The 21,354-nt window shown below is 42.9% G+C and overlaps 1 protein-coding gene and 1 long non-coding RNA gene across 5 annotated transcripts in view; one reads left to right on the top strand and one right to left on the bottom strand.

Moving 5' to 3' along the window:
• acot7 (acyl-CoA thioesterase 7) overlaps positions 1-21,354 on the top strand; it is a 71,082-nt gene that overhangs the window by 27,254 nt on the left and 22,474 nt on the right. For all 4 annotated transcript variants that reach the window (XM_037773236.1, XM_037773237.1, XM_037773234.1 and 1 more), the window contains one exon: positions 18,118-18,234. In XM_037773236.1, coding sequence (XP_037629164.1) covers positions 18,118-18,234 — 117 coding nt within the window. The remainder of the gene's footprint in view (positions 1-18,117; positions 18,235-21,354) is intronic.
• LOC119490089 lies at positions 1,528-8,054 on the bottom strand. Its single transcript, XR_005207322.1, has 3 exons — positions 7,796-8,054; positions 6,050-6,180; positions 1,528-2,287 (listed from the first exon to the last, which is right to left on the bottom strand). It is a non-coding gene; the product is annotated as an uncharacterized LOC119490089 (long non-coding RNA).

Here is a 21,354-nt window from a genome sequence, read left to right as displayed (position 1 = left end):
GGTCGTCGCCATTTGTGTGACACGAGAGGGTGGAGCTAAGTACGACCGAACGTTGAATAAGACATTTTTAGGCGACCAAAATGTTACAATTAACTTCGATGAAGTGAAAACACACTGTGAAATATGCTGAGCTGTGTGTCTTCAGTGATTCCTCAGCTTATACACGCATGCATGCATATATGTGCATGTATGTGTTTAAATGCCAGTACAGACGTATCCAAAGACAGCGTGACAAGGGACGGAGAAGCCTTAACATGCCCCGACACAATCACGAAATCTCAAAAATCTTCCCTGTGGGAATCAAACTGAGACCTTGCAGAGAAAAAACTGAGAAGACAGATGTCCTGTGTGGACTTGCTACAACACCGCAGCCTATACAGTACATACAGCTCAAGATGCATATATGACATCTAAATGCCATTTTCCGCATTGTGGTTTTTGATTGGTTTGTGGACCGCCGTTTTGAAGCCTCAAGCTCGCCATTTTGGCCATTGCCATCTTGGTTTTTTGCAACCAGAAGTGATACGAGAGAGTGAACACACGCTGTGAAAGAGTTAAAGTTGTAAGACGAAAACACGGACAACTCCCAGACCGGACAACGCCGTGGTAGCGACCTGTCAATCACAAGGTAGCCCCGCCCTAAAGCATCCCCTGCTTTATGGTCTATCTGACTCTAAATGGGACCATAATTTACTAAATGAACATCATGCTGTATTGAAGAAGACTTGAAACTAGCGATTGAGACCATAAACTCATGTTTACAATGTTTACTGAGGGAATAAACTAAGTGAGAAGTAGGCTCATTTTCTCATAGACTTCTACACAACCAGAGGAGTCGCCCCCTGCTGGCTGTTGGTCCGGGCCTGCTTGATGTGAAAGTACACCTTTCTTTTGTAACAGTGTTAGTAGTAAAAATAAGTTGGTGTGGTCGATGTTATTTACGTGAAATGTGTTCTTACATGCAGTGAGGGCTGAATGAAGCCTGTATGCTAACAGAAGAGAATGCACTTCCTTTCTCAATTAATAGGACCAGTATGTCTGCATTTATCTTTTAATATTAGAGGCCACTATTCAGACTGACCAACCTTTGTATACTCTCTGTTAGCAAATCGAGTTGTGTGAGCATACTTACCAACCTTAAGACCTATTAAGAAAAAATAGGGAGGACTTTGACTTATAAAGAATGAAAATAGCTAAATAAAAAGTACACTGCAACAGCATTTGTAATGTTAAATAGGCCTACTTTTAATTTGACTTTTAATTCTCAGGAAAGGAAACAGAATAATTCGTCCCTCTGGCATAAACGAATATTCATCAGTTTTTTATTCATTCATTCATTTTTTGCTCCTGCTTCAGTATTTATTTCTCTTAGCTCTCTCCATTTCTCTCTCCATCTCTCACTCACTGAAGGTCCTTTCAGACACAATGGCACAACTGCGCTCTGAAACCCGTTATTTCCAACGGCTTGTGCTGCGCCACGACAACGGCTTTTTACCGCGTTGAGCAAAGCCCAACTTTGGTCGCTGTGATGTGCGGCGAGCGCAGCTCAAACTGCGTTGTGTCACAAGCAGCTCTCTTCCACCAGGAAACGACATTTGGTGTAGCTGCATTGTTGTCCGGGTGGAAACAGTCGGGCTTATACACACTATACAGCGTGCATATGTGAAAAATTGCCATAAATCGAGAGCAATACGAGAGAATTGTGATCCCGGGAGGAAAATGAAAAACAGGGGAAATCTGGAGGGTTGGCAAGTACGTGTGAGTGTGAATTTTATATATTTATCCATGCAGAGAAGCGCATTGCAGCAAGCTTGCAGGAAATATACAGCAGGTGATGATGATAGCTACATACATGTGTACATGTGTGTGTTCCTTACACACCATAGTGACTGATCCGGCTTTAATCCACTGTAAATGTAAATAGTACACACTGATATGTGCGGCTCAAAGGGAGATATAGAAACATCTACACCGACTTCACTGAACTTTGAATTTATTTGATATTCCTATCAAAGTATTCAGATCAATGCAAAGTAACATTTTTACAACAGCTTTGAGTTTTATTCAAAGTTCAAATGTACCACGCGGTGTCGACGTGATTGATCCCGTACTAACAGCTGCTGATGAGCTGTTTGAGAGCGCAGCGTTTCCAAGTCGCCCTCCGCCACTTAGTCTCCAGTTTCTGTCACATTTCCTTCTCAACTCTCATACATGTGAAACAAAGAGCTCATGAATACATCGGTATCGAAGGCAGCGTTGTCCACGTCCTCGGTACAGTATGGAAACCCTGTAGGGGAGAGAATGAATCAGAGAACATACAGCATAGAGAGATGTTGAGAGACACAGAGGGCTGGGCGGGAGGAGGAGATTTATAGGAGAAGAAGAGATATATACTTAGAAGTTGAGGCAAGGAAAGATAGAACGCAATGATTAAAGAAACGAGTGATCAAACATTTCACATTTACATATACAGTATGCAGATACACGTTCACATGTGTTTACACAGTATCTACATTATTCCATCTATTCCTCTTCAGCGGTGAATTGCCGACAAGTTTCCTCCCAGTTTCATAGCCTCTGGCGTTAACCCCCAGACTGTGTTTCGGTACAACGTGTCCTGTGGCAACACAGCGGAGGCACAGAAGAAGAAATACTGCTGACTTTAATCCAAAGTGAAACATCCTTGAGAAAGAATTTTGTGGCTTTTAGTACTTATGTTCTCCTAAGTGAAAGGATGAGTGAACGGTTCAGGAACGTCTCACTGGTTTTGCCAGTGTGGAGTGTTAAATACGTGAGTGATTGTTCAGTCTTTGTGTGCACTGTTGCGTTTTGAAATATAACCGCTCGTGTTGTAAAGTTGCATTGACAGCACTCTGTGCGGTTATGAGCATGGCTGTAATGGTGAAGAACAGAATGACAAGGACGAAGCGGGAAACAGACAACGAGAACAACAAACGGAAAATAGAAGGTCTTCGTAACGGGGAGTTCATGGTGCCGATGCCGTCTCCGATTACGTGCTTCGCTGACGAGCTAGAGACGACTCAGAGGCTGAAATTGTCCCTCTATGACTCGTCTTTTGACCTCGTTAAAATTTCTGACTGAGCCTATTCAATCATCTTTAGGTATAAAAACTATTTATATTATTTGGATGAAGACAGTTTGAGGCTGCAAAAAGTGAAAATATTTCTTCTGCATCACAAAAGTGATTGAAACACGGAATGCACATCAGAATCTTTAAAGCTAAGGTCGGTGATGTTGAGAAACCAGCAAGAGAACACTAGATTTTACAAATTATACAGCTGAAAAAGCCAGCCGAGTGTTACCAACACTTCTCCAATGAAAGGAGCTAGCAGCACGAGCAGCTAACTCGCTCCAGACGTCCCTAAATCTAGAGAGAAAGTCGCCAAGTCGGCAACACTGACAGTCCGTCGCTTCAGGCCTCCCTCCAGGCTAGGGATGCTCATTTTGAAAAATGTTCTTAACCGATAACCGACCCTCATTAACCAATTATTAACCGTTAACCGACAAGATTTGTGCCTCCTATGCAGCGGTGCTCCAGCTGCAGTGTATGAGGACAACAGACAACTGAGTCCTCAGTTCACCTGTCCAGGAGCGTATGCTGCGTTCACTGTCTTCAGTTCACCGTCTGGATATTCAGCAACTTTCCCAGTAAAAGTCTCCACCGCACATTTACTTTAGTTTAGCAGGTTGTCAGCTTTGTGTCTGCCGGTGTAACTTTAGCGAGTATCCAACAAACAGTGTGTTTATTTGTGTTACGTTAGCAGCTCCGTGCTTCGTGCTCGCTGCCGCCACATGTAGTCTGTGTATCTTTAGCGAGTGTCCGACAGACCGTGTGTGTGTTGGCGGTGAGTGTGAGGTTGTTGGTGGCGTTCTAGCTGTGAACGTAGGTGTAGCAGTGTGTGCACAGTTCATTTGTCGGTGAATAAATGCTATGAAACTACAACTCCTCCGCTCCGCTCAAACGAGCCGGAGAGACCGGAGCCGACTTCCTGTATCCTGCAGCTCCGGCTCCGCCTCTTAAGGTGGGCTGTTAAGGTGGACCAGCTTTTCTCCTTAAAGAGACGAGCCGCTCCTCTGAGCCGCTCAGCTTTTGAATTAACTATTATTATTTCTTTTAACCGATAGCGTTAATCAGTTTAAATGCTTAATGTCGGTTAACGGTTAAACGGTTAATTATTAACATCCCTACTCCAGACACTCCCCCAAACCAGTCGGTCGGGGACGGCGTTATCAGCTGTAACCGCCATATGAGCACAGTGCAGAGCGGCGGCCGTGAGCTAGCCAGTGGGGCACGCTCACGTGCACAAACATGCACTAAAAGCACACATGTCCGGCCTGGCGATGTCGACAAAGCACAGAGAAGGAGGGAGAGGGAGAGCGACTTCATTCTCTGCTCAGGTAGACATTACTCCTCTATATCTTTACATAGACAATAGTTGTTTGATGCTATATTCATGCTCTGGATACATATAAAGCACCTTTAATACACACTGTATTTAGACTTTTTGCAAGCAAGAAGCTTCCTGTGTTTTGTTTTCGTTGTTTCTCCCTGGGCCATTTCCCCCCCCGCTGGACTTGATCCAGATTCCGTAAAACAAAGTCTGAAAGTACTTTAGAGCAGACAATAAACAGTACAGAAAGCAGCGAACGAAGATTAAAAGCAAGATAAAAAACTAATTTAATGAGTGCGTATCCAGATTTGATGGTTTAGCCATCCGTAACCAAAAAACCTGGTTTATCTGATGTCCCAAACAACATAAAAGTGAGCTAAACCCTCACTGGAAACCGTTCCGGCTGCATCTGTAACAAATCCAACATTTTATCAGCACGGAACAGATGCTTTTTATCGGTCGAGGTATATTGTTTCTGGCAGGATATTCCTGCCGTGTACTGCCATTTCCATCGAGGTCAGCTATGTAAAGAGGCCATCAGAGAGACACCAGATAGTGAGGAGGAGAAACAGACGAGAGACGTTGACTGAGGAAGAGAGGCGACGGGAACAGGACGGGACAGCAGGACGGGAGGACGAGAGGGTGCAGGGCGGGACAGATAAGTGTCGCGCGTGTCATGGTTGCCTCTTTAATTTGGCGAGCTGGCTGAGAAATCTATCCAATTAAAACAACAAATGTGGAACAAGCATGCAGGTCATTTAGCACACACACACACGCACACGCACACGCACACGCACACACACACACACACACACACACACACACACACACACACACACACACACACACATACACACACACACACACACACACCGTCGCTCTCTCTCTCTCTCTCTGTACATGCCATTGCTCATTAAGCAATGTTCCCTGTTGTTCGCTGCTGCTTACACTTATTTTGTTTACATAACCGAGTCAGGTCAGGCTGCTCTCTCTCTCTCTCTCTCTTACTGAGTCTTACCCTCTCTCTCTCTCTCTCATACTGAGTCTTACCCTCTCTCTCTCTCTCTCTTACTGAGTCTTACCTTCTCTCTCTCTCTCTCTTACTGAGTCTTACCCTCTCTCGCTCCCCTTCTCTCTCTATACTCTTGTTGGAGAAAAGCAAACTGACTTCTACATGACAATGCCAGACTCTTCACTTACTGTATGTTTCCCCCTTTTGCGTTGTAGGATACGTGGCCTACTTGAGCTTTAAAGAGACAGAAATCATATGCACAAACACGTAAACATTCACACACATTCATCCATGCACCCTGCAAACAATGTTTTATTATTTTCTCTGTAAAACACCGTCTCTTTAGGTCTTATTAAATATTCCAGCGATGGATCCTGACTGACTGACAGCAGATTGTAGTAGCAGAGCCAAAATGTGACACCACATCCATCCAGCCAGAGACTTGACAATTATGTCACAGACGCTAATGCGTTGCTAATGCAATTGTGTCAACGTAATACCATCTATGTGGTCAGGAATGATTTGACAGCCATACGGGGATCTCCCTTCTACACTGTGTGGGCGTCACATTCCTCGTGTATTCACACACCCTGTTCATCACAATAAAACACACTTTCTCACTTACCTCTGTTGGCACCAGCTGCAGATAGTTTTCCAACGTTTTGGAGGAGATTCATGAAGAGTTTTCATTGGAACAACTTTCTGAAGCCTCTTTCTTCAGTAGGTCTGTGGATGATCCAGAGTAACTGAACATGTCTGGAATCACAAGTTCCTGTTATTAAATATAATTTTTCAGCGGCTTGAGCAGCACATTCAATTCCTTTCATCCCCATATGTGGCAGCAGGAGTGTAGAGACAGATATCCAAAACAAATGGTCACACAAAACCAATGCTAGAATGACTAGATACCACAAGGAGGAAGTGAGAAGATGTATGTTTTGTTTGTGTGATTTGAACTGTAGTTTTGATGTTTGAGGGGAATGGATCACATTTATAAATGGATAAAACCAGCCATGTCTCCTCAAGTTACGTTCCCTTACAACTAAACTGCATCTCAATGACGTTTGAAAGGAAACGTATTTTGACGTAGTACACAGTAAGTACATATGTAGTAAAATGTATATCGAGCAACAGTTAATGAAAGTTATGACGAACTAGAATTGCACTGGGAGAGCGCAGTCCTCCGCCAAGGTGCGTGACTTTAAAAACAGATCACAGGTCCTAGCTGGCGGCACCGTGAGGTGGTCGGCTTGTTATTAACACGGTGTGTTTCTGTGTAACGTATCGGTGGATGCCTCTCTCATTCAGCGGCCTTATTATGTCTGTATAACGTTACACTACGTTGTCTCTCATCCCGTCATCTACCGCTTTCTCACTGCGGACGGCCAGCAGCTCCCGCACACACATCCACACCATGGATGGGTTAAGATCCACACACGTATCTCTCTACTCTCAGAAGGAGGCGGGGTCATGCATCATCAACGCGTCATCAGTTACACTGAGCATGTGTTATACCCTGTGGTCTTGATGCTCAGGCTGATCAGAATTCTTATAAATATTCCTGAATCCGGATAATGGTCCGGATCGCCACCAAAATCTAATGGATTGTTCATTGTGCCACACCCCACCCCTCCAAAAACGTTCATTCAAATCCATCGCGGTCTTTTGGAGTAATCCTGCTAACAAACAAACAAACAAACCAACAAACCAACACCGGTGAAAACATAACCTCCTTCCTAGGTCTTCGGCCTTGGTGGAGGTTATAATAACGAGTATAACCAGCAAGAATATCCAGTATGGAGGGGCGAGAGGGGCGGTGGATGGGTCACACCAACACCAACACCAGACTTTCCCCCAGGAGACCACTGTTAGTGTCCCATGTGAAAACATATTTTTTACTAAATCTAACCCAGTAGTTTTGATGCCTAAACCTAACTAAGTACTGTTGTTTTGTTTTGTTTTGTTTCAACTTACAAAGTTAACCACGTGTTTAAAACTGGTCAAAACTGCAACCGTAATCCGGAAGAAATTAGTTTCCTTCGAAACCTAATCGAGACGCAGTTTAGTTGTAAGAACGTCATTTTGTAGGAGACAAGGAAGCAGCGTGTGGCAGGTACATGGCAGTAGAAAAGGAGAATAGCCTGAACACAGTGTTTAAAACATTTCTGATAAATAGCCCAGATGTTTGAGGGGTCGAGGCCTGCGACTGTGAAGTTGCTCCTCAGATGGTAGACGCCTGGCTACGTGATAAAAGTCTCCCAACGTACCGAACAAAAAGTCTGGAAATTGTCTACAAGTAAATGCTGGAAAAGATCAGAGGACCAGAAACTTTGACTCGACGTCCATTAACTCAACATTCATGTTCTCTTACTTTCCTTTTTCTTTGCTGCTTATTCTTCACAGTCTGTCCACCTCTCCTCATTATCTCGTGCTCCTCTCTCTTCCTCTCTCCTCTCTACTCGCTCTCCTCCTTCCTTCATGTTCTAAGGAAGCATGCCACCTGTTTCCATGGAAACAGCAGTTGATTGCCACAGGTGGACACCACCGCAGTCTGATTAAAACAAATAGACTGAAGAAGAAGAAGAAGAAGCACATATAATCATTGACTGTGTGTGTTTGCATCTGATCTCTATTTGTGTGTACATGTGTGTGAAGCTACATCCTTCCATGTATCTACTGTATATGTGTGTGTGTGTGTGTGTGTGTGTGTGTGTGTGTGTGAGAGAGAGAGGAGGAAATACAGATGTGTGCCTTTAAAGTGGTTGGTGTGCATAGATTTAATGCAGGATGTGTGTGTGTGTGTGAGAGAGAGAGACAGAGTTGAGCTCAGGAAGACATCCATCACCGTGGCTCTATATTATCTGTTGTCCTCTGCCCTGCTCTATGCTCAGTGGGTATATAAACATGTCACCGCCTGAGACAGAGGAATTCAGGGAGACAAGGATATGTCCACTGGAGCTTGTGTGATCGACCTTTGTGAGGAGAGTGTGTGTGTGTGTGTGTGTGTGTGTGGGATTGCTTCCACTACCTCTACCTCCAGCCGTCTCTCCTCCAAAACCAACATTGATTCAGAAATAAAACACTGAATCAGCTGCACCGGTGGAGCTTTTTAGAGACTCTGGAGAGGACTCATTAGATATTGGGCAGCCAGGTGAAAACCAAGCTCCTGCTTTACAAGAAGACACTGGTTCTTTTCTACCCTGGTATGATTGAAAGCAGCCAAGTCACAAAACCAAAACAACACAAATACACTCAAAGAGGTAAATACGAGGGCGCCATAATAATGCATTAAAGCAAACATTTTAACGCTGCTAATTTCTTTAATGCATTAACTCAATTCGATCTTTTTTTCTTTAAAGCTAGAGTGAAGATACTGGTATCATATGAAACTAAACAACCTGATGAATCCATCGGTATGTCATACTAGCTTTTTGAGAAGGAGGTTAAATAACGCTCCAAACTTATGTTAAATTTTTGCGAGGAAAAACTTTCATGGCCATTTTCAAAGAGGTCCCTTAACCTCTGACCTTCAGATAAAGCTGTGATTTCTCAGTCCATACATAGTATGTTCAGCTGATATTCCAACGGTGCTAACCCTCCATTTCTATTGTGAAGTTTGAAGAAAAGCTTTGCTAAAGCAACACGTTAATTCCAGCTCGTCAGAGGCTGCATCATTGTGCACTTGACGCTAAAACAGGAACCTATTTGTTCCTATTTGCTACTATGCTACGCTCCGAGTTTTCCTTTACCAGTGATTGATGATTTCTTCTATTCTTGTTGAGCTGTTGCTCAGAGGGATCTTTGTCTCTTTCTGCTCTTTCAGTTGTCAGTCAAACCGTTGTACAGCGTTTTGTTCTCCGTGCACAAAACAAACCCTTCATGAACAACATCTGTTTGTAAAGACGACGTTCTACAACCAAATTTAGTGTACATGTGATCTACTGTTGCAAAGTTCATATAAGCTATACAACAATCTATCTACATACGTTTGAAGTTACAAAAAAACACATCAAACAAAAGTTAGAAAGTCATTATAGTTCTGTCTGGCTTTTGCAGTGAATCCTTCAGCTATATTATATGTCTGAGCTTGAGGAACTTTAATGACTTCAACCAAAAACAGAGCAGCCTTGCCACGTTCAAACCAGCCTTTAACTCAACGGAGAGTTTGTTTACTGCTAAACGCTGACATAGAATCAATACGAGAGAGAAAAGGCACCAACTCTAACGACTGGCACCAAACTGATTAAACACAATAACCCAAAGGATGGTGGAACAAGGCCTGTGTCTGTGACGTGTGTGTGTGTGTGTGCAGTATTTAACCCAGACAGAAGGAAATAGACACATACGTTGAGTATACCAACAGTTGTTTAATTTTGTGATCATTGTGAGGTATACTGCAAAAACCTTGGGGAAAAAGGGAGGCTGAGTTTGAGCAAATGAGCAAAGTGTTTCTGTTCATGCATCCTCTGTTGTTTATAAATGGGAAACGAGTCCATTAAAGGAACTATATGTAACTTTCAGAAGATCCTTGTTATTAATGACACCTGTGGCCGTTAAGTGAACTGCAGTCGTATATCGCAATATAAGGCGATTAAAAGACGTAAATTGTTACATATGGTACCTTTAAAACACAAAACAGTTTGTCTCGGGTTCGTCTGCAAAGTAAGTGGTCTTCATGTTATGACACCGGGGTTATAACAGCTGAAGGCAGAGGACCCCGAAGGGCTTACAGAGCTTTACACAAGCTTCACACGGTAGAAACTGAAGCTGATCCAGATGAATATCAATATTTGTATCGACTCCGAGCAGACAGAGGACACTTTACTAAAGAAGACAATAGTCATGACTAACCCAATCCCCACTACGTTGCCTGGTACCGGTATCACCCAGTGAACAAGCTGACCAGAACAGAAATTAACCATGTTTATTACTGTTACAAAGGCCAAGTTCCACATTTAGAAAAAGTAATCTGCAGGAGCCGATGACCTTTCCCATCACAGCCAGAGGTGCATTTTATCTGAAAGCCCTTTTATCTGACAGAGATTTCCATTACGGGGAATGGTATCTCAGTGATTTTCCCAGGCCTTGTGGAGTGCGTGGAGCTTACAGTTTAACACCATGACGGCGCGTCACGCACTCATTTGTTAAGGTGTTTTAGTAAAGCTCGCCACAGCTGGAATGATAAAATATACAAAAAAATGGGCAGCTTATGGGACTTTCTAAGAAGATGTGGGTGGGTTGCTGCGTGGCAGTAATGTTAACAGGAGCTGTTTCTATAGTAACAGCTCATTAGGAGGCAGTTTGAGCCGTTTGATACTGTCCATGATTAACGCGGGGTGGGGAGGGGGACAGATAGAGAGAGAGAATTGTCAGTGGAGGATAAAGGCAGAGGGCAAGAACAAGAAAGAGAGGAAAGAAATACTGTGGAGATGGAAGTTCATGAAGTGGTGAGAGAATATATGAGAGAGGCAGAGGTCACGCATGCTTTGCCGGCGATATCTCTCGGTCTCACACTTTCATCAGTGGGTGCCTCGCGCTGTGTGCCGTGTCTGAGCGGGTTTTAATTAAAAGGGCTTGAAGTTAGTGGACAGAGTCGATGGGCGACAAGAGCTGCCCGGAAGACCCCCTTTCATTGTTCTCATGCCCGTTGCCGATGGACAGCATTGTGCGCGAAAGATTTTGGGGAAATGGTCAGAAGGAATCTAATCACTGAGGTACTCTGCCCCGTGGCCAACTGGGCTGCACTGGGGACTTGGTTACTAATTGCCCTTTTTTCCCCATTTGGAGTGAGCTGTCTTTCCTCTTCTCACACACCATCTCCAACCCCCCCTCCCCCAACTCTGCCTTTCGTGTTCCCACCCTACGGCAAAGGGAGAGTCATAGTGTGCCATGTCACCCTGTGAATGTGTAACGCCAGGCCCAGGGCTGTCTTGGCCTCGCTTGTCCTCATTTGCAGTCTCACATTGAGCCTCACTTCAACCTTCTACATCGACTGTACAAGGAGAGGCTTCTTCTTTTTGCAGGAGTTGCATTAACAGCTCTACTGATGGTAGTGATTAATAAAGACGAGCATCTTTGGTACTCAAGGATGACGCGGCCCTCCGCTTGGTTCCTAGTGCACCAGATAATCAAAACAATCTCATAATTATTACGTGAAACGAACACAAACTTACTTTGGATCTTTGGTAGAAATAAATGCAACATGTCCACATGATGCAATATAGCACATAGAACATTGAGGCAGTATGTAAGGATGTAAGGATGTAAGGATGTAAGGATGTAAGGATGTAAGGCAACGTCAGCAGCAGACTGAACAAATGACAACAACAACGGGAGGAAGTTTTGAAAATAAAATAATGGAGTTTGTCCGCATTACCTGCATATCATTATCACTTTAACAACTTTAACAACACTGGAACCTCGTCACCTTCTTATTTAGTTTTATTTACATTGTGCAAAATCAAAGAATTGTCAAAGCAGATGTTCCGATGTCGCCCACGAATGATTTGTCTCCTGATCTGCCTCCTGTAGTGGATGTATTTATTAATATATTAGACAGTATGCAGACAAGTGCTGCTTGCATCGCAGCCGCTTGTCTACATGAATGTGTTGTTAACGAAATGTAAATATTCTTCTCTGTAATGAAGGATCCATTTTTGGGAATTGCGTGTGAAGTGATCTGAGGAAAAATAAGCAACTGAAACTCCAACAATTTGGATAATCTTACTGTATAACGCATCACTTCCTCTCAGCTCTGCCATCACAACTAACTCTAGCTATACAACAGTATATTTAAAAAGACCCAAGCTCGCAGCTTTTAACTCCTCGTAGCTCCTTCTAGGCTGCGGTAAAGTGAAGAACATGAGGAAACTGGGGTAGGTAATTATCCCCCCCCGACGCACACCCACCAGCCTGGTTTTCACAAGGCATCTGGAGAGCTGCTAACACCGGGGAGCCGAGGAACAAGACCACAGGAGCCCACTCTCACCACTCTCACTGCTGCACTCGCTCTCAAAGCCCCTCAGAAACTCACAGTCCAACCCACAAATAACCAAAGTCCTCTGTACATTTCTATTTATTATTTTCTTACAAAGTTACAGAGGTCGTGTCATAAAGTGATATTCTTGATCTTTCCAGTCTAGCCATTTAGCACGTTAGCATTCACTTCCTACCGTACCAACGCATGCTGAGCGGGGCTTTCTCTCCATCCTTTATGATTCCTTTATATCTACCCAGAATGACCTCCTAAAGATCGCTTCATTCTGATAACAGCCTTCATGTTATTACAGAGAAATATACACTCACTGGCCACTTTATTAGGTACACCTTGCTAGTACCGGGTGGTCTTCTGCTGCTTCAAGGTTGGACGTGTTGTGCGTTCAGAGATGGTATTCTGCATACCTTGGTTGTAACAAGTGGTTATTTGTAGTTCCTGTTGCCTTTCTATCATCTCCAACCACTCTGCCCATTCTCCTCTGACCTCTGACATCAACAAGGCATTTCCGTCCACACAACTGCCGCTCACTGGATCTGTTCTCTTGTTGGGACCATTCTCTGTAAACCCTAGAGATGGTTGTGCGTGAAAATCCCAGTAGATCAGCAGTTTAATACTCGGACCAGCCCGTCTGGCACCAACAACCATGCCACGTTCAAAGTCACTTAAATCCCCTTTCTTCCCCATTCTGATGCTCGGTTTGAACTTCAGCAACTCCTGACGGAAACATCTGGTTCTTTAGCTGCTAAATGCTCCTCTATGTTCACCAGCTAGTTGCTGACTTTGTCTGTCTGCCGTTTGGTGCCGAGCATGTGGGTCTATAGAACTGTGGCTGAAAACGATGCTGATGAGAGCGATGAGATTGAACCCAAACACTCAAGTTGTGCGCCTGAAAACAACAACAACAGTAAGCTCTTAAAGTCTGTAGCGTTGAGGGGGATCTGCAATGTTGGTTTTGGGTTCATCACTATGAATGACCCCATTTCACACTGAAAATATTGATTATAGCTGCTTTAAGGGAAACTAACAAGCAGGGCTGTCAAAGGTAACGCGATAATAATGCATTAACGCTAATTCCTTTAATGAATTAATGCAACTTGCGATTTCTAGGTTGTAGCGGGCTCAGTTTTAAAGCTAAAGTGAAGATACTATGTACTATACTGTATAATATGAAACTAGAAAACCTGATGAATCCATCAGTACCAACCATGTCATACTAGCTTGTCATGAAGGAGGTTAAATAACGCTCCAAATTTCCGCTAAATTTTGGCGAGGAAAAACTGTCACGGCCATTTTCAAAGGGGTCCCTTGACCTCTGACCTCCAGATCAGTGAATGTAAATGGGTTCTATGGGTACCCACGAGTCTCCCCTTTACAGACATGCCCACTTTATGATAATCACATGCAGTTTTGGACAAGTCATAGTCAAGTCAGCACACTGACACACGGACAGCTGTTGTTGCCTGTTGGGCTGCAGTTTGCCATGTTATGATTGGAGCATATTGTTTTATGCTAAATGCAGTACCTGTGAGGGTTTCTGGACAATATCTGTCATTGTTTTGTGTTGTTAATTGATTTCCAATAATAAATATATACATACATTTGCATAAAGCAGCATATTTGTCCACTCCCATGTTGATAAGAGGATTAAATATTTGACTAATCTCCCTTTAAGGTACATTTTGAACAGATTAATCACGATTAAATATTTTAATTGATTGCCAACCCTACTAACAAACTTTGTCAATGTCCTCAAAGTCAGCATATCTCATAGACGAGTTTTAAATCATCAGAAGTGAACGATTAGATTTTACATTTCAGGGAGGGTGCCTTGCAATGTTTAGATTCAGTTTAGAGTAATCCAGCGTTTACATTCAATTTCATCATCTCGTCAGGTCATGATCCGTTACATGCTCAGACACGACCACTCCAGGCTTTGAATAGCAGCAGCCTGCTTCGCCTCGTACCCAAGGGAAATTTTCAATCTTAGGTGAGATCCCATCAATTTTCACAACAACAGCGGAGACAGATAAAAAAAATAAATCAAGATGGGTTTTAGAAGATGTTTCGCAACAGGCTTAAGGAAGGAAGTGATGTATCTCTGTGATGTATCTCCGCCCACACACACACTTTAAGCCTGACATGTTGCCACCTTTCTGAACTGTGGCCACATCATCAGCCGTTATCAGAGAGCGCTTTTTTTAATGGTTATACGTCTCTGATCAACAGGGTTTTAGTTTGAGTTGAAGATGATGAAGCCTTTCATGTGATGGAGCAAAAGATCTGCCACTTTCACACCGCCCGGCCCGAGTTTAACCACATAATCACACATCACAGTCAGAGCTTGATTGGATTTCTCCAGCATCAAGACATGTTCTGTTTTGAAATAGTGTTGGACATTTAAAGCTGAAGTAGGTGAGATTGGAGCAAATAGGATTTAAAGAAGTTATTTTTATAAAACAGTCGCTATATCGTGACAGTAGAACATGAAACAGGTAACCTGAAAACAAATCATGTGTCCTCCGGTGTCCTCCGGTGCTCCTAACGGCATCTGCAAGATTTCACAGACCGGAGGAAAACAAGCAGTAAGAGCTGATCTAAGGTCTGCTGTCCATCTGCCGTCTATGAGAGCCGGATGTCAATCAGAAACTACAGAGTCATCTTGTAGTGCACGGTTTAGCTGTAAAATGAGCAAGTTTGTGACGCCGCCGCCATTGTGGAATCTGGTGAAGGAACACCAAGTTCCGGTCACATGACCGGTGCACAGCCAATAGGAACGCTCTCTCAATGAAATGACCTGTGATTGGTCAAAGTCTCCCGTCACGGGCTAGATTTGTTAAAGCCTGAAAACAGAACTATGAGGAGGTGCAGAAGTCTAGTTATCTCTCAGAACACTTGAATTACAATATGCTGAAAGGTTATTATGGATATTTTCGTCCAATGATGCCGAAAATAAGCTGCCTACTGAAGCTTTAAGTCCATTTTTAGCAGGTTTATCTTGGACAGAAACAGGAGTTTACTTCCCATATTAAACCTTTTATACACATCAGTATTATCAGCAACATGTGATGGAAGTGGTGCTCTGGCCGTTTGGGATAAGAGGATGTCAAAGTAATGGCATGTTTAATTCTTAATCAACTCGGCGGGCCCACTTTTACAGTGAATGCTGCGTTTGGGAGCAAGCAGCACATTCTGTTTGTACTCCCACACACTTGGCTGTCATAAATAGAGCCACACAGTGCAGATGGTAGGAGCCTCCGGGAGCCAAACCAGCCATCAGCAAGCAGACTTATTGATTTTCTGTAGCCTGAGAGATACAAAAAGCAGCTCAGAGGGAACGATTGGGGCAACTTGAGTGTCTAGTGGAGGGTCTGAATATCTTTAAATGAGCATACGCTCACAAACACACACACACACATTACACACTCACACACACTTTATCCGACATGAGAAACAGATGCCACCCTCCTCCTCTCTTTTCTCATCTCCAGCCCACCCACTCCATACAAGATGTCCCAAATTTAGTGAGAAGCCCAGAAACAACTGTTTCCTTCACACATGACACGAGCTGACACGGCCGTATGTGTGGCACACACACAGACACAAATGCAGATGTAGGTTTGTGAATTCCTCCGCGTCCACTTTGTGCTCCTTTTAGGGAAACGAAGGCTTTCCAGCCTTTACTGTAATCTGTAACTTTGATTTCCTGCCCAAAGTGTTTCCTCGCTCTTCAAATCATTTGCAAGCTTTTAGTGCGTGAATTGGCAAAGTGCTCCGCAAACGTTTTGATGATGGATTATTTGATATGCTCGCTCACATCTTGAAAATTTATCTTTTTTAGTCTGAAACACTCACCTCATGTAGGTTTGAAAAGGGGCCCGGTAAGTGTTTGTAGATTAATTTCTCGCACAGAACAGCTTGGATTCATTTCACTCCCGGTGGCGATAAGTGTTCATGGTATAAATGATCAAACCACCGTGAGATCTACTGTAGAGCACACAATGTCTTCTCCTGAAGGCCATGAGTATTGTATTACAATATTGTTAGACTTCTGGATCAGTTGTGATTGAGTGTGTCTGGTTTCAGTCATTCATCGGTGTTTTGTAAGATTTCTAGAGTTCACGTAGCTCCAGATTGCACCTCTCATGTCTTATCATGACATTAGATTCAAAGAGCTAAGCATCTGTTTTTCTAAAACACTAATCCTTAGTGATCATTCAAAAACCCAGAAGGTCATCAAACAACACGGCCTGCCTGTTTGGAGGTATTTCCAGAACTCTCAAAGACTCTTCTGCCACTGGGAACGTCAGGAGCTGCGTTACCTGTTGCTTTTTATTTCGGCGTCCGTGTTAACAGGTTGGAGCAGCCACACTGCCCACGTGAGACGCGCATCTCACGCGCGGTTCGGCTGCGTGTCAGCTGCGTCTCTTCTAGAGATTCGAGGTCTCGCCTATTTTTGACGCAAGCTGCGCGGTTCACAGCAAAAACAGACAGTGAAAGTGACCTATTGACTGTATATTGACATCATATCAGTAACATTACTACAGTTTCGATGTCTCTGTAAAAAATGTTACGGAGATGAAAAAAAGTAAAGACTTATTTTTAAATCAACACTTCCTGCTTTCATTTCAAAATAAAAGCCCTCAAGAGTTTTTTCTGTGGACAGAATTCCTTCATTTGTTAACACAAGGCTTTTATTCTGAAATATGTGCAGGACAGTGTTGTAGAACATGCAGTGACTTGTGGTATATATAGATGATATTTATAATGAAATGCAATGGCCATTATTAAAGGCAAGCTCTAAGTAGAAAGAAACCGCTGGCAGCAGCAGCAGCCATGCGCTCTTGACGTTCCCAGTGTGGACGAAGCGTAGAATGGTTTTGTCCAGTCTGGGAGTTGTCCGTGTTTTCGGCTTACAACTTTAACTCTTTCAGAGTGTGTTTTCAGTTCATCAAAGTTAATTGTAACATTTTGGTCACCTAAAAATGTCTTATTCAGCGTTCGGTTGTACTTAGCTCTGCCCTTTTGTGCCACTTCTGGCTGCAAAAAAACAAGAGAGCGACGGCCAAAATCCTGAACTCGAGGCTTCAGAACATATACTGTACTGCAGTGTTGGTGATCGTCTGCAGGAGGTTTCATGAGGTTTTAGAGACATCTAGTCGTTTCTTGACCTTGAAACCACAGTTAATAAAGAAATCTCTACTTAAGGGCCCCTTACCGGCTTGTTCTGGAGCTTCTGACTGTAACAACATAGTACATTCATTGCATTAGATGTAGTTAAAAGCTAATTTTCATCCATAGTCCGTCATCAGATTGTGCTCGCTCAGTTGTCATGGATCTGTATTTAACAAATGTTCAGACTTTTCAATAATAATTTGATATCTGATTGTGTTTTATTAATAAGATGAAAGTAAATTATATTGAAACTTTTCCTCAGGTTGAGTCAGCAGGACTCATCTCCCGTGTTTGGGCTACTTTTATCAGTGAAACAAACAAATCAATGAAAAAACTGGAGGCTATTTTATAATATTAGTCAAAGAAATGCTACTTGTTTTTTTACGACGTTGAGAGACTCGCTGAAATCAAAGAACAAAGAAAAAAATATACTGATAACAAGTAGGAAATGTCTATTGATCTTTCCGTTGTGGATCCACAGTATATCTTACAAAAGCCAAACTGTGTTTGTGTGTCTGGAATAGGCGTGACCATGAAGCTGATGGATGAGGTCGCCGGCATCGTGGCAGCTCGCCACTGCAACACCAACATCGTAACTGCCTCTGTGGATGCCATCAACTTCCATCGCAAGATCAACAAAGGTGAGGATGACCTAGAGAATACACTCAGAATCTGAGTAGGAAGGTTCCTAACGGAGTGAAATGACCCAGAAGTATCTGAGTAGCAGCCGTGATGAGAGCTGTTTGAGTTCTCTAAATGTGAAGGAAAGGTGCTTCAGTGCTTCCTCTATTATCTCCTTTAGCAGAGGATACACTGGAGCATCCTTTACCTAAGGAAAGGAGATAATGATGCCCCACAATTCCTTAAAGCGACGCACCATTCTGCCATTCATGAAAGCAAATGATATGTTTATCTTGCATATTATTTTCATACAGTCATATACTAATCGGGATTCATGTTGATAAATATGAGTGGACAGTGACAATCATTTTGTTTCACTTTATTTTTTATTTATTTATTTTTAACATGTAAGAAATAAGTTAAAAACAAAACAAGAATAACAAATGTAATGAACAGTAAACATAAAGCAAACAAATAATCAACATAAACAACAATAAATATACATTTAAGGGTTCTACTCCTTCACTGTAATGCAAAATATGAACTTGTTGTGGTGCCTGTAGGTGATTCCTTTGTTTATTTCAGGTCCACCTCGGTAATGAGGTGATATTTTTCACCGGTTGTCCACGTTAGGTCAGATCATCCTTTATCATATGTTGATGTAAAGTGTTCCAGCAGCAGAAGGACCGGTGGTATCTCTCTCTTTCACACCGCGGGTGAAGCAGTCTGTCACTGAAGGAGATATTTAAGAACGCACGGGGAGAAGCAGAGCCTTTTGTAGTCCATCTTCAGAACATTGTAGTTTCACCACGGCAGACTGACGTCACTAACATCCATCATCACAGAGCTTCTAGTGGAAGAGCAGTCGGATTCTCTCAACACCACGGTCGTCTTTTCCTGAGTCCTTCTGTATCTTCCTTCTCAACTTTCCTTGACCTCATGATGTTTTCCATCGAGGATCAAGAAGAAGTGGTTAGGAGAAGACGTTAGGAGAAGTGGTTAGGAGAAGACGTTAGGAGAAGTGGTAAGGAGAAGACACAGCCACTGAGGTCCGATGTACTGCAGTGTTGGTAAAAGGCTGCAGGATGTTTCATGATGCTGCTTTTCTTTAATGTTTTAACGTCTTGCTCATTAATGAACTTCACTTTCTAAAAAACAAATTACATGATAATGTGGAAAAACTCAGTAGTCTATAGATTCCGCCTCAGACAGCACTGTTTTAAGTCGGGCTAGCCAACGTTAACAGCTGTCACATTGCTGCTAATCAAGACCAGTTGTGTTTTGTAAAGCTGCCGCCACATCTGGAGAAAACACACCATTGTTATGATTGAACTATTTTCCATTACAAAGCTTCGTCTCTGAGCTGTTTCCTCTCTGTCAACGTGAGGAATCATGTTTACTGTATTTCTGCCTCTCAGTCTGTGAGATGGAGTTTTCCATACGGACAAACTCTAAGGCTCTTAGTTTAAAGTTCATTCAAGGATTGTGACAACACCGTTATCCACTTAGCTTCTGATATCTTAATGTCTACTCACAGTGGTGATAACATTTATACTGATTTTCCATTCTGAAAGCTGAACACTGGGTTAAAGGTTTTATTGGCAGCACAGTTCGGACAGCGCCTTTAATCCAAAGTGCTCATCAGCACCATAAGGAGCAAAGATAAAGTACATAAATCCGAGAAGGAATAAACGTACTCTCCTACAGATACACACCCACAGACAAACTAGATCAGAACAAGAGCAGTGTTACAATTAGACATGTTTCTTAACTGATTCTAATTCTACGTATCCTCATACAACGCTCCGTATGATATCTTACTAAAAAGTTATTCCTCCTTTTTCCTTTGTTTTCCTACTAATGTCCAGCAACACGTGTCACTTTCCACTCTTTACATGTATACAGTCTTTAAAAAAAAAACTTCCATCTTCACAGGAAACAACTTCCTTAGATTTAGGCAACAAAACTACTAAATTAGGTTTAGGAAATGACTGACTTGGTTTGGCTTACACACCAAAACTACTTAGTGGCGTTACTTACATGACAAATAAATCTACGTTAAATTCTGGACAGAAACTTCCTGGCAGAAGGTCCGGTATTTTTTGACCCATCCATCCACTCCTCACACATGTGCTGGAGGTGATGTGGTCCAGACATCCAGATGTTATGATTATCTCAGGATATGATGTTAACAATGGACCAGCTACATCTCTCTCCCCACTGTTGAATTATGAAGTGGAAAGAAAATGTTCTATACGTCACAGCTCAGCTCAAGTGTGCCAGGTCAGCTGTAAGTCTAAATACAGGGGCCTTTATTCAAGCAGGATAATTCACTCAATCCTGAAGCAGGTTTCCACGGAGAGCTGAGTAAAGAGTGAGTGGCTGAGGAGGGATGTGAGGGAGGAGACGTTTAAAACATTTAAAACGCACCTTTCTGGGTTTTCAGGAGCAGAAAACTGAACAGCACAGATTGGTTGAGATCCGTGTCCACATCTTTCAGCTGCTTCTAGTCGCTCCAGTTGCTGCCTCCGTCTGTCCTCTGAGTTTAGGTGGCGGTGACATGATTTCCTCTGGCTTCCACGGTGACTTAGGTGTTATGTCACCAGTAGATTTCCCATTTGGCTTAAGGTGGTCAGACAAAAAACACAAGAGGTGTGCTGAGGAAAAGAATGGTCGAGGATCAAAACAAAAAACAGCTCCTGGCGTTGTGGGCTGAACCTCTGGGTCTGTTATTTCATTTTATAGCATGTTTTTCTTTTCATTATTTTCTACGGCCGGCTAAATGTAGACATTGTGACATGGCATTGAGATATTGAGAGGTGGAAGTCAAACAATTTAAAGGATCCAAGTGGTATCCATCAGGCTTTGCTGTGTTTTAGGTACCACCCTCACTAATACGTTTTCCTTTTAAAACGGTGTTTTAAAAAAGAAAAAACGATCTCAGTCCAGATGAGCGTTTTGGGGCCATTTCAGAATTAATCTCCGTCCATACTACCATGCCTGAAAATGTATATCACATGACCATTCACGTACACTGGGCACGTAAACAGGAAGCAGCGCGGTTGGTTGTTCAGTTGCAGAAAATACTACGAAGGAAGAGCCATGGATGTATTAAGAGATCTGGATACAGCGTTGGAGGC

Source organism: Sebastes umbrosus, chromosome 6, assembly GCF_015220745.1.
Source record: "Sebastes umbrosus isolate fSebUmb1 chromosome 6, fSebUmb1.pri, whole genome shotgun sequence".
Classification (NCBI taxonomy): domain Eukaryota; kingdom Metazoa; phylum Chordata; class Actinopteri; order Perciformes; family Sebastidae; genus Sebastes; species Sebastes umbrosus.
The sequence above is the reverse complement of the archived record's forward strand: the minus strand, read 5'-3'. Positions and strand labels throughout refer to the sequence as shown.